The sequence below is a fragment of the Lolium perenne genome, chromosome 1, assembly GCF_019359855.2.
Source record: "Lolium perenne isolate Kyuss_39 chromosome 1, Kyuss_2.0, whole genome shotgun sequence".
NCBI lineage: Eukaryota > Viridiplantae > Streptophyta > Magnoliopsida > Poales > Poaceae > Lolium > Lolium perenne.
In genome coordinates this window covers 11,580,358-11,597,805 of record NC_067244.2, presented here as the reverse complement: position 1 = coordinate 11,597,805, position 17,448 = coordinate 11,580,358, and the positions used below count along the sequence as shown (strand labels likewise).

At 46.4% G+C, this 17,448-nt stretch overlaps 1 protein-coding gene across 1 annotated transcript; it reads left to right on the top strand.

Moving 5' to 3' along the window:
- Nucleotides 1-269: 269 nt before the first annotated feature.
- LOC139831400 (uncharacterized) lies at nucleotides 270-1,553 on the top strand. Its single transcript, XM_071820669.1, has one exon. It carries the CDS (start codon nucleotides 270-272, stop codon nucleotides 1,551-1,553), a length of 1,284 nt encoding a protein of 427 aa, XP_071676770.1.
- Nucleotides 1,554-17,448: the final 15,895 nt, after the last annotated feature.

Genomic DNA, 17,448 nt, shown 5'->3' with positions numbered 1-17,448 from the left:
GAAAACTTGCTGAAAATGTTGAAGAATATGTTTCCAAAGAATAACGAGTTGCCCGCCACTACGTACGAAGCAAAGAAGGTTGTCTGCCCTCTAGGTTTAGAGGTTCGAAGATACATGCATGCATCAACGATCGCATCCTCTACCGCGGTGAATACGAGAATTTGAATGAATGCCCGGTATGCACCGCATTGCGTTATAAGATCGAGGCGATGACCCTGGTGACGATGTTGAGGGCCGAGAAACCCAGGAAGAGGGTTCCCGCCAAGGTGATGTGGTATGCTCCTATAATACCACGGTTGAAACGCCTGTTCAGGAACAAAGAGCATGCCAAGTTGTTGCGATGGCACAAAGAGGACCGTAAGTCGGACGGGGAGTTGAGACACCCCGCAGATGGAACGCAATGGAGAAAGATCGAGAGAGAGTTCAAAGATTTTGCAGCTGACGCAAGGAACATAAGATTTGGTCTAAGTACGGATGGCATGAATCCTTTTGGCGAGCAGAGCTACAGCCATAGTACCTGTCCATTGACTCTATGCATCTACAACATTCCTCATTGGTTGTGCATGAATCTGAAGTTAATTATGATGCCATTGCTCATCCAAGGTCCGAAGCAACCCGGCAACGATATCGATGTGTACCTAAGGCCATTAGTTGATGAACTTTTACAGCTGTGGGGCAGACCTGGTGTCCGTGTGTGGGATGAGCACAAAGAAGAGGAATTTGACCTACGAGCGTTGCTTTTCGTAACCATCAACGATTGGCCTGCTCTTAGTAACCTTTCGGGACTGTCAAATAAGGGATACAATGCATGCACGCACTGCTTACATGAGACTGAAAGTGTACATTTGCCAAATTGTAAGAAGAACGTGTACCTTGGGCATCGTCGATTTCTTCCGAAAGGTCATCCAGTAAGAAAGAAAGGCAAGCATTACAACGGCAAGGCAGATCACCGGCCGAAGCCTGCGGAACACACTGGTGCTGAGGTATTTGATATGGTCAAGGGTTTGAAAGTCATCTTTGGAAAGGGTCCTGGCGGACAATCAGTTCCGAAGGGAGCTGACGGGCACGTAGCCATGTGGAAGAAGAAATCTATATTCTGGGAGCTAGAATATTGGAAAGTCCTAGAAGTCCGCTCTGCAATCGACGTGATGCACGTTACGAAGAATATTTGCGTGAACATCCTAAGCTTCTTGGGCGTGTATGGGAAGTCAAATGATACAAAGGAAGCACGGCAGGACCAGCAAAGTTTGAAAGACCCTGATGACCGGCATCCGGAACGGTTTCAAGGTCGTGCCAGCTACGCTCTGACCAAAGAAGAGAAGGTCATCTTTTTTGAATGCCTGAGCAGTATGAAGGTCCCGTCAGGATTCTCGTCCAATATAAAGGGAATAATCAACATGGCGGAGAAAAAGTTCCAAAACCTGAAGTCTCACGACTGCCACGTGATTATGACGCAATTGCTTCCGATTGCTTTGAGGGGGCTCCTGCCGGAAAATGTTCGAGTAGCCATTGTGAAGCTATGTGCATTCCTCAATGCATCTCTCAGAAGGTAATCAATCCAGAAGTTCTACCACGGTTACAGAACGATGTGATCCAATGTCTTGTCAGTTTCGAGTTGGTGTTCCCGCCATCCTTCTTCAATATTATGACGCACCTCCTGGTTCACCTAGTCGATGAGATTTCCATTCTCGGTCCTGTATTTCTACACAATATGTTCCCCTTCGAGAGGTTCATGGGAGTATTAAAGAAATATGTTCGTAACCGTGCTAGGCAGAAGGAAGCATCGCCAAGGGCTATGGAAATGAGGAGGTAATTGAGTTTTGTGTTGACTTTGTTCCTGACCTTAAGCCGATTGGTCTTCCTCAATCGCGGCACGAGGGAGACTAAGTGGAAAAGGCACGATCGGAAGGAAATCAATGATATGTATGGACGGCCATTCTCTGACTGAAGCACACCACACAGTTCTGACCAATTCCAGCTTGGTGGCTCCGTACTTTGAGAAACACAAGAATATTTTACGCTCGGACAACCCTGGGAAGCCTGAATCCTGGATTAGGAAGGCCCACATGGAGACTTTCGGCAGTTGGTTGAGAAAACATTTAATGAGTGACAATAAGGTTGTAGATCAGCTGTACATGTTGGCCAAGACACCATCTTCGACTATAACGACTTTCCAAGGGTACGAGATAAATGGGAATACATTTTACACGATCGCCCAAGATAAAAAGAGCACCAACCAAAACAGTGGTGTCCGCTTTGATGCAGCAACCGAGAATGGGCAAAAGGTCACATATTATGGTTACATAGAGGAGATATGGGAACTTGACTATGGACCCTCCTTTAGGGTCCCTTTGTTCCGGTGCAAATGGTTCAAGCTAACAGGAGGTGGGGTAAAGGTGGACCAGCAATACGGAATGACAATGGTGGATTTCAACAATCTTGGTTACCTTGACGAACCATTCGTCCTAGCGAAAGATGTCGCTCAGGTTTTCTATGTGAAGGACATGAGTAGCAAACCGAGGAAACGGAAAGATAAGAAAACGATTAGTACATCATGCGATGATCCAAAGCGCCACATTGTTCTTTCAGGGAAAAGAAACATCGTGGGAGTGGAGGACAAGACAGACATGTCAGAAGATTATAATATGTTTGCTGAAATTCCGCCCTTTAAAGTGAACACCGACCCAAGCATTAAGTTAAATGATGAGGATGCTCCATGGATACGGCACAATCGTAAGCAAGCAGGGACACAAGGGAAGAAATGATGTGTAATAATTTATTGTACCAAACTTTGTTGAATGAATCATGTGAATTATATTACCCGTGATGTGTTTGGTGTCCATTTTCGAATCATTCAATTGACTCGAGATAGCACTGATGATACATGAAATTTGGAGTGACTAAGTCATACTCCTGCATACATGAAATTTGGAGTGACTAAGTCATACTCCTGCATATAGGAAATTTGGAGTGACTAAGTCATACTCCTGCATACATGAAATTTGGAGTGATTTAGTCATACTCCTGCCTAGGCGTATAATATGCATACTCGTAGTCTTCATAGCCGCCGCCGTTGTACTGGTAGTCGTCGCCTTCTAAGTTGCCGGCGTCGTCGTCGCTGCTGTCGTCGCTGTCGTCGGGCGGCGCTCGTGGCTCGAACTGAGGGTAGCGCAGGCGGGGGATATCGCCGGCCGTGATGTAGTCCATGACGCTCTGCAGAGTCCGGCCGTACCACCATAGCCGACGGCCGGCCTCGTGGAAGTTTCCAGGAGGCAGACCGTCCTCCTCATACCTGGCGAGCGCCCTCTCACGCCGATTGATGAAGAAGGCGTCCCAAGTATGCTGGTTATCGGGATGCCAGCGGGGATTCATCCGCTGCTCCGGCGTGAGGTCGAGGTAGTAGTGGTTCGTGATGGCCGCCGGCGCGCGGTACTCGAGGGACGGGAGGGACCGGCACGCCGCCGGCGCTAGGCTCCAGCCGGCAGGGACGCGGCAGCCCGGAGGGCAAGGGTAGTTCGAGGCGCAAAGCTCCTCCACCTGCTGGTAGGTTAGAGTGGGTGCGGTGGAAGCCATGAGAGAGTGATGAGAGATTGTAGAGATGTGATGCTGGCCAAGCCGGGCTACCTATATGTAGTGACAAATGGCGGGAAAAATGGGAGCGGGAAGACAGGAGGCGGGAAGAAAGAGGCGGGGAGAAAGTGGCGGGAAGAAATTGGCGGGAAAAAATTGGCGGGAAGAAAGAGGCCGGAAGAAATTGGCGGGAAACAATTGGTGGCGGGAAGAAAGAGGCGGGAAGACAGGGAAGAAATGGCGGGAAGACGAGGAGGGAAGAGGGGGTCGGCGGAAAGAGGCGGGAAGAGGGGGCCAACGAACTTTTGAATTGAATTATTTTTATTTTTATGAATTTTTTGATATATTATATGTATTTTTAACATATTGAATTGAATTAGTTTTATTTTTCTTAATTTTTTGATATATTATTTGTATTTTTAACATATTGAAATGAATTAGTTTTATTTTTCTGATTTTTTTGATATATAATTTGTATTTTTAAAATTTTGAATTGAATTAGTTTTATTTTTCTGATTTTTTTGATATATTATTTGTATTTTTAAGAATTTGAATTGAATTAGTTTTATTTTTCTGATTTTTTTGATATATTATTTGTATTTTTAAGAATTTGAATTGAATTAGTTTTATTTTTCTGAATTTTTTGATATATTATTTGTATTTTATGATTCTGAAATGAATTAGTTTTATTTTCTGAATTGAAAAAGAAAAGTAATTCGAAAAAAGACCTTTAGTCGCGGTTGGCCTCGCCAACCGCGACTAAAGGGTCCTTCAGCGGACCAACCGCGACTAAAGGGTACCCTTTAGTCGCGGTTCGCGTCCCCAACCGCGACTAAAGGGTCCTCCCTATAAAAGCTCGCGGCGCGAACGGCCCGCTCATCTTCTTCCTCCGCCGAACAGACCGCCCAGATGAACCGACGAAGACGACGCCCACCAGACGCCGTCAGGCTGCCCGACGCGCCCTCGCCGACCGCCGACCGCCGACCGCCGACACCGCCGTACGTCGCCGCGCCGTCGGCCGCCGCCTCCTCTTCGATCTTTCCCGCGCGCGTCGCTCTCCGAAAGAAAACCGCCGCCGCGCCTGTGCCACGCCCGCCCCGATCGTGCCACCCCGGCCCACTTCTTCGATCCCTCTCGCCACGCCCACGGCGCCGCGCCGCCTAGCTCGCTCGCCCGCCGGCGCCGGCGCCTGTGTTGCCGCGCGCACGCGCCCGGCCGGCCCTCTCTCTGTTGACAGAGAGATCGTGCAGATGGGGGCGCCGGCCGCCTTTTTTTTTTAGTTTTTTAGTTTTTTTTTTTAATTTTAACTAGTTAATTAGTTTTAGAAAACGGTAAAATTTGATAATTAACAAAAAAAACAGTAAAATTTGATAATTAACAAAAACGTATATAAAACTTGATAATTAAGAAAAAAAGTAAAACTTTGACAAAAAAGTAAAACTTGACAAAAAAGTTAAAAGTTAAAAAATATAAACTTGACATGCACCCCGCGCGTATACGGAGAGTCGCCGCCCCCCTCGCCGCCCCCTCCGTATATGTGCGGGCTTTTTTTTTGTTCGCAGCGACGGGGCGGCGCCACCGCCACCGCCGCCCCCCTTTCGCCACCGCCACCGTGCCGGTCTCTCTCTCACCGTCCGTGCTCCTTGCCGCCCTCCTCCTCTCCCCTTCCCGCGCGCCGCCGGCCGGCCCTCTCTCTCTCACCGCGCACGCGCCGGCCTCGCGTGTAATATGTAACAAATATGTAATATGTAACAAAATTTAACTTAAGAAAAATTAGACTTAATGATCAAAATTTTAACTTAAGAAAAATTAGACTTAATGATCAAAATTTTAACTTAACATTTTATTTGGGATCGAGAGGGGGCGGCGAGGGTTATGTGTCCTCGGCACCGCCACCGCCCTCTCGGTCACCGCCACACCGGTCTCTCGGTCACGCGGTCACTGCGTCCCCCTTTCGCCACCGCCACCGGTCTCTCGGTCACGCGGTCACTGCGTCCCCCCTTTCGCCACCACCACCGTTCTCTCGGTCACGCGGTCACTGCATGCGAGGCGAGGTCGATCGTCCGCATATACACATCTAATACACGCGTCCCCCCTCTCGCCTCCCTCGTCGCCCTCTCTCTTTATATGTAGAAGAGATGTGATAATGCTGGCATATACACAATTAATTTGTTTTTACTACATGTTTTCAGGACTGACATATGGCGGACGATAGAGCTGACCCGATTCTGGACAACTATGATCCGGACGCTGAAGACCATATGTTCGGCATCATAAAAGGCGATATTCCATATGTGCCGACCGGAGAAGAAGAAGATGATATCTCTTCTTATCTGAACCTTGAGTGTGAAGATGAAGGGCGCCGTCAGCAAGCAGATGATGCCGAAGAAACGTCGATAAACGACGATCTTCAATTGGAAGTAGCAACCACCTCCGGCGCCGAGGTATATATATATACATATTGAGCGTCTGGTGATACAAACTAACTGATTTGAATAAATGTGTGTGTACTAACGCGTGCGACTCTCTTTCTTATTTTAGCCCTCGGCCGGATCGTCGAAAAAATCGAGTACGTCGTCAAAGCGTGGCGCAACCAAGACGATGAAACCAGGAGAAACATGCACCATCGATGTTGTCGACGAAGCAACCGGCAGGCCGCTGGAGCCCAGCAAGAACGCCACCAAGTTTGTCAGCCAATGCGGAGCCGTTGTTAGAGACAACGTCTCGATCACCCGCCAGGAGTGGAATGAGCCAAAGAAGGCACGTGTTGGTTTCACTTTTGTCGATAAGAGAGAAAAAAAAGATTGCTTCAACAAGCTTATGGAACATTTCGTTCTACCTCCGGAATACCGCAAATACGATGAGGAGGGTAACAAGATTGCGGAAAACAAGAAGAGGCGCAAGCTAGTCAAACAGTTCGCTCTTTCTAGGATGGCCAACGCATTCCGGAAATACAAGCAAAATCTAGCCCATGACTTTGTCAACCAGGGCAAGACTCCGGATTTCAAAGGACAATATGAGAAACTGCAACATGATTGGCCAGAATTTGTGAAGCAAAAGAAATCGGAGCAGTTCCTTGAACTATCGAAAAAAATAAGGAAAATGCGGCCAAGAAGGAGTACAATCATAAAATGGGGCCAGGAGGGTATCGCTTTTGGCAGCCTAAGTGGGAGAAGATGGAGAACGAGCTAAGGGCGCGAGGAATCCGTCCAGGTACGGAGGGATGGGACCCAAGGGCCAAAAGCTGGTGGTACGGGCATGGGGGATCGCTGAACCCATAGACAGGGGAGTGTGTTTACCAGGGCAAAATAATTACACCCACCAAAAAGCTTATTGAGGCAATGAGGGAGGCTCAAGAGGGGAGGATCAGGTTCAACAGAGAGAACGACGCCCTGACAAAAGCCCTCGGGAATCCTGAACACGGAGGACGTATACGAGGCATGGGGCCCATTCCGTGGAAAGTAGGGTTCCCCGTAACGATGACCCGTACGGTTACGAAGCCGTAAGAGAAAGATGGATCGGGATGCAGATGTTGTGGCGAAGTTGGTAACGGAAATGGATGTGATGAAGAAAACCGTGAGTGTACTAGTCGCCGAAAGAGATGCAGCTCGGGCGCAGCATGCTGAAGATCATCCAATGGATCTCGGAAGCCAGCAGCGGAGAAGAAGCAGCGTGGCTTCCACGGAGGCCTCACCGGCTGGTGCACCGACGATAGAAATTACTGCACCGGAGCCTCTGGTGGTCGAAATTACTGCACCGGAGCCTCCTCGCTACCCCGTGGACGATATAAAGGAGATGAAAGCATGTCATCTGTATTATCCTATCGGGAACATGTCCATGAAGGTAGCCATCGGCAGTGCTTTACCACCTGGAGCACTCCACCACAACAACCCCATTCAAGATGGCTATGCTCGTGTGACGGTGGAGGAGATAGTCCAAGGGTTTGAGGACCTGGACATTGACATTGCTACACCTGAAGGGGTGAAAAGACTTGGAGATGTCAAGCGCCAGTTCATTCTATGGCAGAAGAAGTTTATCAAGTTTCCAGGCGAGGCGCCAACAAGTCCACCCCCGTACGGTGGTGGTGGTGGCGGTGGCGGTGACGGTGGCGGTGGCGGTGGCGGTGACGGTGGCGGTGGCGGTGACGGTGGCGGTGGTGCTTCACCTAATACACCTCATTCACGTCAGCCGACGCCGCCCCCCAGTCCTCGTCCGGCGGGTGATCAGACACCGGTACCGCCCCCCAATCCACCTCCGGCGAAGAAGCAGAAGCAGTCCTGGGTTATTAACCCGGACCCTTATGTACCTAAGAAAACAAAGATACCAGAGCCATCACTGAAGCCTCTCATCCCGAGGCCTTGGGAACTTAGTGTCGAGGAAAATGCAGCGGCCGTGGCTGCTCAGCATGAGAAATGGAAGGAGGAGTGCAAGAAGAAAAGAGAGGGCGAGCCCAAGCCAGTATTTTCTGATGAGCAAAAGAAGTGGGCTATGTCATTTTTGAACACACCGTCCCAAGCCGCGAAGAATCTGCCTGACGACTATTTACGTGAACTTCGTAGGCAAGCACTCGAGTTCAAGAGGAACAAAGAGTTGGCGGAGAAGAAAGCCTTGGAGGACGAGGCCGAGAAAAAATTAGAAAGGGGGAAAGAAGTTGCCCAGCTCGGGGAACAAAGTAAACAATCGATCGCCCCGCTCATAGTGCAAGCCGCCGGTCCGGATGCCCCCGATATCATAGCAGCTGCGGCACATGGATTGACTGTAACGAGTGCCAGAGAACAAGCGGCCGAGTTAGGTATCACTCTTCGTGCAATCGTTAGGCCTTGATGAGGCGCCAATGAAGGACGTAGTATTTACATATGTGAAGAATGGCCCTCTCATCGAGCCTGCGCAGGAAGAGGATCTACCTCGACAAATGAAAGGTCTGCTAAATTGGTACAAGGGTTACATAAAACATAAAAACGCCAAAGACTATATCTATGCGGAAGTTAAATATGAGCATCACTTCAAACATTACTGGGTACAAATTCCTCTGAGTGAATTGTTCCAGCTGTTCAATCTGCGCGACCTCGACAAATCTATCATCAGTTGCTACGTTCTGTAAGTGATTTATTAATTTCTACCCCATCTCGTTCATTGCCGGCCTGCACTATATATATATATATATTGTCCTAACTATCTTGTTGTGTACGCTATATATTATGCAGAATGAAGAAGCGGGAAATGCGAATAAGGAACATCCATGATGTTGGGTTCATTGACCCACACATCGTTAATTCACATGTGTTAGAACACCACCCCGCCGACGTGGAGGATGACCTGTGGCGGTTTATTAGAAAACAGCAACAGAAAAGTGATATTCTATTTCCTTACCATTTTGGGTGAGTGTTTCTGTCTTGAGCACATTCTCTTTTGTTTACTCCATGCATGGTATGTGGCTAATCGATGAGTTATGCATGACTGTGCATGTATCGTGTCCGCAGGTTCCACTGGATTCTTATGGTAATTCAAGTTCAGACCTCCTCAGTTCTCGTCCACGACTCTCTGAATATGGATCCGGCGCTTTGGGCCGACATGAGAAAAATGATGCAAAAGTAATTATTTTCATTCATTTGCGCTCTATATCGATCGGCCTATTTCGTTCATCATTTCCTAATATCAAGTAACTAATTAATAACTCTCTTGTTTATTTAATTTTCTTTGCCTCGTAGGGTTTGGAGACGGTTCGTAGATACCAAGGTCGGTGAATTCAAAAAAGAGCTACATTTTAAAATGGCAGTGCGGACGACTGGGGATATTCAGCCACCGGGGACCAATCTATGTGGATACTATGTTTGTGAGAGGATCCGGAGATACTGCAATGAGCGGGACCAGAAGTGTGAGAACAACATCCTGAGGAATAACCTCCGGAAGACGCTTAGTCCAGAAGCTTGCTTCCGACCACTTCAAGAGGAACTAGCTGGATGGTTGGCGAGGGAAGTCATCGATCCTAGAGGAGAACACTATTACGATGACGTAGAACTTTATATGCACCAGAATTTGTAACTAACTTGTTCAAAATTGAATATGGTCATCCAATATTGAATATATATTGTATATGGTCATCCGATATTGAATATATATTGTATATTCCTCTTGAATTCTTTTTGGTTCTAATTTCAAATTTGTTTGAAATTGTACATTCATATGCATGTATGTAGTACCGTAGAATATGTGAAACTCCTTCAAAATTAAAACCCAAAAGAAATAAAATAATACAAATTAAAAAGAAACCAGATTTAGGGGGAGGGGGGGCTAAACCCTAAACCCTGCGGAGGCCTTTAGTCGCGGTTGGCCAGAAGAACCGCGACTAAAGGTCCTCCGCCCTGGCGCTCGCCTGCGGCCCACGTGGACGGGCCTTTAGTCGCGGTTCGTAAGGAACCGCGACTAAAGGGGGGGGCCTTTAGTCGCGCTACTTTGGTCGCGGTTGCGCCACCGCGACTAATGGCAGTTGCCAACCGCGACCAAAGCCCCTTTTTCCACCAGTGAGAAACCCAGTAGTTCTACTAGTTTGTCTGATCTTCACGAGCTAAATGGATGTGAGGAGAAACCGATCTGCATTAAGATAATCAAAACCCTAATTTCGAGTGCGAGAATTTTTGCAGCAACGGGTTACTTTTCCGGTCTTTTTTCATTGCTTTACATAGGGGATACAAGCCGGCCTAAGCTTATTTTTGTAACATATGCTCCACCAGTTCGTCGTAGACATATATATACTTACTTTCAAATTACTGTTTGTTGTTGTAATGTGAACCTGTAACTGCCCGATGAGCACAAGAAGCCGAAATAATAGTACTACTGGCGAAACATTCCTCCAGAGAATGAAAAAAAAGTTGCGACCTAGGGTTCCACCGTAGAAGCCACCTACACCTGTCTCGCTCTGCCCATCTGGTTGTTCGACTGGTGGATGTCAGAAGATCGAAAATAAATCAAGAGTTCAATGGCGAAGACTTCAGCTGTAGGGCGTAGGGGCACGTGCAAAAAGACTTCACAGTTGTTATCAACAACATCAGGGGGGACTCCGGTAGGGGAGAGATGATGGTGTCACCGAAGGCAATAATAACCTGCATAAATGAAATATTTTTATCATTAAAAACCATGTCATTTCTACATAGCCATAGCGACATACCAAATAACAACAATTGCCCCCACCCTAATAAGTATCTTGAACCTAGGATCTACACCAATTAGACAATTCCCGAACATATCCGTAATGCTTCGTGGTGGATATAAAGTAGTACACGCGTTTTCGGAAATATTAAATAGGAAATTAAGCCATTTAGTCTTTGGCACGGAAATTAAAGATTGCATATTGAGGAAAAAACGCATTAGGTTTGGGCGAGACTATCATTGAATAATTGGCGTGAGAAAATTGAGAGCTTTGCATATGATAAGAAAACGTAAACCAATTCCTTAGAAAGTTGTCGACACAATTGGTGCAACGCATTACACCTTTTGTTCTACATTTTTTCTCAAAAAACTACATTGCTTATATCAATGAACGGAGGGAGTATTATTTTTGCTACAAATGGATTTACAATAGAAAACACCAACGAAGGCAGCAAAAATCACAAGCGACTACAACACAAATCATGTGTTTTGCATCAATTAAAAGTGGTTAAGCGGCAACTTTTTTTCTTGCAAATTTATTTAAAATAAAAATCAGCATCTATTTAAACAATACTCAAAATTATTTGCAGCAAACAAAACATGCATTTGCACCATTTTGAAAAACACGTGTTTATCATGGAAGAATCTGAAAGAGAACACGAACTTTCAGCAAGCGTCCAGAAAATGTTATGATATCTTGTTTGTGCTTTCGTAACAAAAACTGTAAGTTTGTTACAATTTAAAATGATGTACGTAACATGGATAAATCAGAGGAAAACAAACTTTGTAGCAATCCCCAAGAACAATACAATATCTTAAGTATGCTTTCCCAAGCAAACTCATACAAGTTCATTACATTTTGCAACCACTTACCAACATCGAACAAAAGGTGAGGAAAACACAACTTGCACCAAATGCGCTAGAAAACATTGCAATATCTAGTGTGTGCTTTCACAATATTGGTCATGTGCTCCGTAACATATGAGGTGAATGTATACAACATCACACATATCACTAACTTCAAATCGTCGTCCATGGCAGAGGACTGTAGGGTGCTAAATGGTAACTCCGGGAGCGTCCCCTCTTATCTAGTGTTCCCTCAGAGAAGTAGGCTCGAAGATCTCCATCTTCGGGTAGGGTAAGTGTCTACTTGATTGAGACAGTCGCAGACATGCCCAAACGGAAAAGCCTAGCGAACTAGTGAACGCCATGACGAGTGGACGGGCTAAGCGAACCAACGAACAGCTAGCCATGCATGCATTTTGGTGGCACGCATCGGCCAAATTAGACTACATGCACATACTAGCATGCATTGTGGAGGCCCTGCAACTCGCTAACTATGTGTGTCCATAAGGTGGTCCACGAGGGAAGCACACACGATAGACGGATCGACGGATCCGTGCACGCGATCGGTCAACCGATTATAAGTATTTTTATTTCATATAAGGGGCACCGAATAATATTCTTATGATAAATATGGTGGTTGATGACCGAGCTGGAATATCTTGGTCAGGAAGGTCGAACAAGCAAAAATTGTTAGGTCAAACTAAGCCTTTGCCCCTGTTTCAAGATCTTACAGAAAAGAAAATTATTAAGCTGATATAACAAGAGCCTGCTGGAGGCCGATCCATAGTTAATCTTAGGAGAATCCACACTACTAGGGTATAGAGTTTGAAGAGACAAAGTGTTAAAATGAAATAAAAACTGACTAATAATAGATCAATGGGAAAACTTCAATGGAGCAGGTGCGCCTGCGCACCTTCACATTTTCACTTTGTCTTTTTTGTATCTTCCAAATTATGTAACATTTTGATTTTATTTTTTTGCAGGTCATTCAAAAATAACAAATAGAATGGAGGAAAAATAGATCTGGATTTTTTTGTGCAAATTTATTTCAAATTATTTAAATTTCAAAATAAATTCTTGAAATACATATATACATAATGACATAAAAATCCAAAATATTTTTCTCACATTCCAATTGTTATGTTTAAGTGATCTGCAAATTTTCGAGTTCAAAAAATGTGTGGTGTGAGAGGTACAAAAATGAGAAATTGTTTGAGAGGGGAACAAAAGAACTTGCACGAATCTTGATGCAACATAGGTGGTGTGGATACGGGTGCTCACCAAGCACCTGCTCTAAAAGTCCACTCTCTAGATCAATAGTTAGGCCTCCCTGATGAAGCCGACGAATTGGCCTCATCCAGAGTTTCCACATGAAGACGACGAACAGCACGAAGAGGCCTTAATTACTTCCCAGCAGGCTATATTCCTCGTCGTGCGTGTCGCGTGCCTGTGCTGCGAGGGCCCTGATCATGGCGAGGTTGGCCCTCAGGCAGCCGCGCAGCTCCTCCGCCGCCTTGTCGCACACCTCGTTCTTCTCAGGTGTGATTGCCGCCTGGTCATCGCATGCACCAAACGCAGCATCCTCCTTCTGCTTGCATCCGATGAATACGGCATCTAAGCACATGGCCTTCGACGCCGACTTGCCATTGTTCCTGGCGTCCCATATAAGACATCCAATACCGAACCATACATGGGGGTGCTGGATGCTCCGTTGCCCATGGTAGTTGGGATCGGTTTTGGAGTATCTATATTGCCCTAAATTTTCCCTCGTATGGATGAGCCTGACATCCAATACCGAACCATACATGGGGGTGCTGGATGCTCCGTTGCCCATGGTAGTTGGGATCGGTTTTGGAGTATCTATATTGCCCTAAATTTTCCCTCGTATGGATGAGCCTGTATATGGGACTCGTATGCTAGGTACTTGCTCCGTCCGACCTCTTAACTTCCGTTAGATATGCCAGCACCAAGAGGCCGTGATTCCCCTCAACTCTATAAACCCTCATATCTCAAGTTTATTATTTTCATCTAGGGCACACATGGAAGGTCCACATCACATCTGGAATGATATGAGGGCCTACATGTCACACACGCTGTGCTCTCCATCTTCCTCAATTTGGCACCTCCTTCTTCCCCTTACAGGTCTAGTGCCTGGGCGTGGCACTTCTCCGGAAATATGACTTTTTTGAGCTCCATTCGATCCATATAACTTGCCACTAAAATGATGTATCTATAATTAAATTGTGTCTACGTACATCTATACCAGTGTCAAGTAATATGAATCGGAGTGAGTATTATCTATTTTATTATGTGATATAAACTTAGTTTATATTGTTATTTACATCACCTATGCACAATTTACTAGTTTTTAGATCATTTATAGGATTTCCTCAAAATTCCTATTTTTATTATAAACATCATGTTCAATATTTCCTAAAATCTTCGGAGGGACGTCCCGATGGCAAGCATTGCACCAAAAGCGAACTGTAGCAGGCGAACTAAGCATACCCCTTCTCCTAGAAAAGAAGACTATCCCATTTGGATCGAGGAATCGGTGGAGATCCGTATCCATCCGTGCCACGGCCAGCACTCAAGCTGGGCGCTGCTCACGGTGTGCATAAAACCCAAGGTTTTAAATAGCGCGCAATTTCGCCGGTTTTAGCGCGCAATAGCGGATTTGGACCCTCAACGCTATATTTGACAGAAAATGGTCGCTGTAGTGCTAAACACGAAATAACACGCTAAATCGTGCTAAATCACGCTAAAACACATAACACGTAGCGGCGCTAAAACGTTTAGCTGCAAAAAACAAAGGTCCAAAACTGCATGCCAACCCATCCGCCCAAAAGTCCAATTTCCCCAACAAAGCTAAATACCTAAAACCCGTATACGTACGGCAAAACCTAGCCTAAATTCCGGTTTAGCGGTTAGATGTATTAAACTATTGATGGTGTAGTTCTTCCGATTCTGAATAAGTGATTTCACCTTTGTTGTTGCCTCCTTGGCTCTAATCATAATGTTAGTATGTGTTAAAAAATGTTGTCTTTAATTTGATATTGGAAATCTACTTTGAACGATCTGGTTATGCAATTTGTCAGCTGGACAAGATTTTAGTTACCGAAATCCTTAACATTTGCATGTCTTTTTGCAAAACGCTATTTTATATATAGCGCGTTATAGCGCGCTATAACGTGCATAGCGTTTGGAGAAGGTCCTCGCTAAATGAAATAGCGTGCTATTTAAAACCTTGATAAAACCCAAAACCCAAAGCTCGAACAAAAAAATCCGACACCCGAACTTTTTGGGTGCCAAATCTGAGATTTGAACTCTACTGAACTGGGGATGCCACTTCCCTCCTAAGCATCCAACCAAAGGTTGGTTCTCAATCTAATTGCTTCTCACGGCTCTCTACATGCACTTGGACTTGCCTACACCTACTGCATGAACTAATTAACAAAATTACTAGACATGCGGCGTGTACACATGCACTCTTAGACTCCCCTAATTCATAGTCCAAATCTTTTGACAAGATTAACTCTAACAATACCTCGTTGAAAAACAATGATGTTTCTCGTGAAGGGCTGCTTCTTCGGCAAGATGGTCCAGTCGGGAAAGCTGGAGAGCTCGGCCCTCAAGGAGAGCCACTGCCGCCACGCTCGGGGCAAAGGAGGCAGCTCCTTCGGTCCTTCCCAATGGAGGAGAAGGCCGCTGCTCGATCGGCCATCCCGCGCCCCTACCCCCTCCTCCATGTCCTTTGCCATCGAGACACACACGTCTGGACGCCGCAAGATGATTGGGGAGGAGGTTGGGGTCTAGGTCGGGGTTGAGGAGGCGACGACTATGTAGAACGAGCGGCGGTTGCTAGGGTTTGGAGAGGGGATGCGGGAGGCACTCGGAGATGGATGAGGAGGCCGCCGTGGTTGCTCCCATGTCGCTAGCCTCCACCATCTTCAGCCGTCTGCCACCACACCTCGGGATACACGAGGGGGAAAGGAAGAGGATAGGGTTTTAGGGGATGGATGCGACGAGGGACACCTAGAGGGGCCTCTCTACCCATGGCGAGGCCGACGCTATAGCTAGCGTACCCGACGGTGTCTCGCTGTCAATTTTCCATGAGCGTACGGGTTGTTGAGGAAAGATGAAATGAGATGCAGATTGTCAATTTGGCTCCTGGTGCGCTTGCTGAACCAGAGGGGAGCCACCGCACCATACTGTTAGTTTGGAGACACACGCCTAAGCGGGACCCAAAAGAGCAGGCCCACAATTCAGTGGGGATGGCTAGCATGCGGGTAGATGAGGAAGGGCAACATAGGGGCTCGGGGAGCGAACTATCAAGACCATGTGAGCAGGCCCACAGTTCAGAGGGGATGGCTAGCATGCGGGTAAATGGGTGATGCAGGCCCAACCGGGTGATGCAGGCCCAACCGGGTAAATGGGTAAATGGGTAAATGGGTGATGCAGTAGAGGGCTCGGGGAGCGGACTATCAGGACCGTGTGAGCAGTGTCTAAACCGGGATCGGATTGCTAGGATTACTCGATCGGAAAAATGGGTGATGCAGGCCCAACCACGTTAGTTGGATGGACGGTCATGATTTAGAGGGCCTGTCTGGAGCCAGTTTCCCTAGCTCTTTTTCTTTTAGATTTCTCAGAGCATCTACATGTGGTGAAGAAACTAAAATTAGTAGTGTCAATTAAACTCCCTCGGGATCTTATGAAAAAGAAGAAGAAAATTCATACTACCTCTGTCCATTTTTTATGTCAAAATTTGTCTATATTCAAATGTATCTACACTTTTTAGTACATAGATACATCTGAATTCAGACGAACCTTCTGACATCTATTAATAAACGAAGGGAGTACTTTAACAGCCTGCTGGAGGCCGAACCATAATTAATCTTCCGAGAATTTCTCATTAACAATATTAACCTTACTGATAGGAATAGACAGCATGTATTACCAGGGGGCCAAAGATCACAATATATAGTACATGTACAGGCGCAAATATGCAGGAAGCCCCCTAACATATGGGGAAACTACAATATACATACATATACTCTAACACCCCCCCCCCCCCCCGCAAACTCATGGTGGGTCCACAACACTGAGTTTGGAGAGTAAGAAGTCATGCTGCGCTCGAGTTTGTGCCTTTGTAAAGAAATCCGCCAACTGCAAATCTGAAGGCACATAATGAACCGCAACAACCTCATCCTGCACCTGAGCACGTGTATAAAAAGCATCAACACCAATATGCTTGGTCAGCTCATGCTTGACCGGATCACGTGCAATACTGATAGCACATGTACTGTCAGACAAAAGGGGAGTGGGTGTCGTAACAGAGACCCCAAAATCTGGAAGCAACCACCGTAACCAGGTCACCTCAGTAATCAACAAAGCCATAGCCCGCAACTCAGCCACGGGAAACCGCTACCTGTTTCTTCGTCTTCCAAGCAACAAGTGAACCACCAAGAAACACACAGTAAGCAGAAAGTGAACGACGATCCGTAGGATCACTCGCCCACGTAGCATCCGAGTAGCACTGGAGCTGGAGAGAGCTGGAACTAGTAAAGAAGAGGCGACGAGTAATCTTGCCACGAAGATAACGGAGAAGATGGAGGAGATGACTGTAGTGAACGGTGGTGGGAGTGGAGACAAACTGACTCAGAATATGAACAGGATAAGAAATATCTGGACGGGTGACAGCAAGATAAACAAGACTCCCAACAAGATGGCGATAACGAGTAGGATCAGGAAGAGGATCACCATCAGTAGGACGAAGCTTAACATTAAGCTCCATAGGAGTATCAACCGTGCACTCATCCCCAAGAGCAGCACGAGAAAGAAGATCCTGAATGTACTTTCCCTGAGAGATAGAAAAGCCATCAGAAG

Coding starts and splice junctions, on each gene's coding strand:
- LOC139831400 (XM_071820669.1), top strand. CDS start 270: ATGTGGTATGCTCCTATAATACCACGGTTGAAACGCCTGTTCAGGAAC.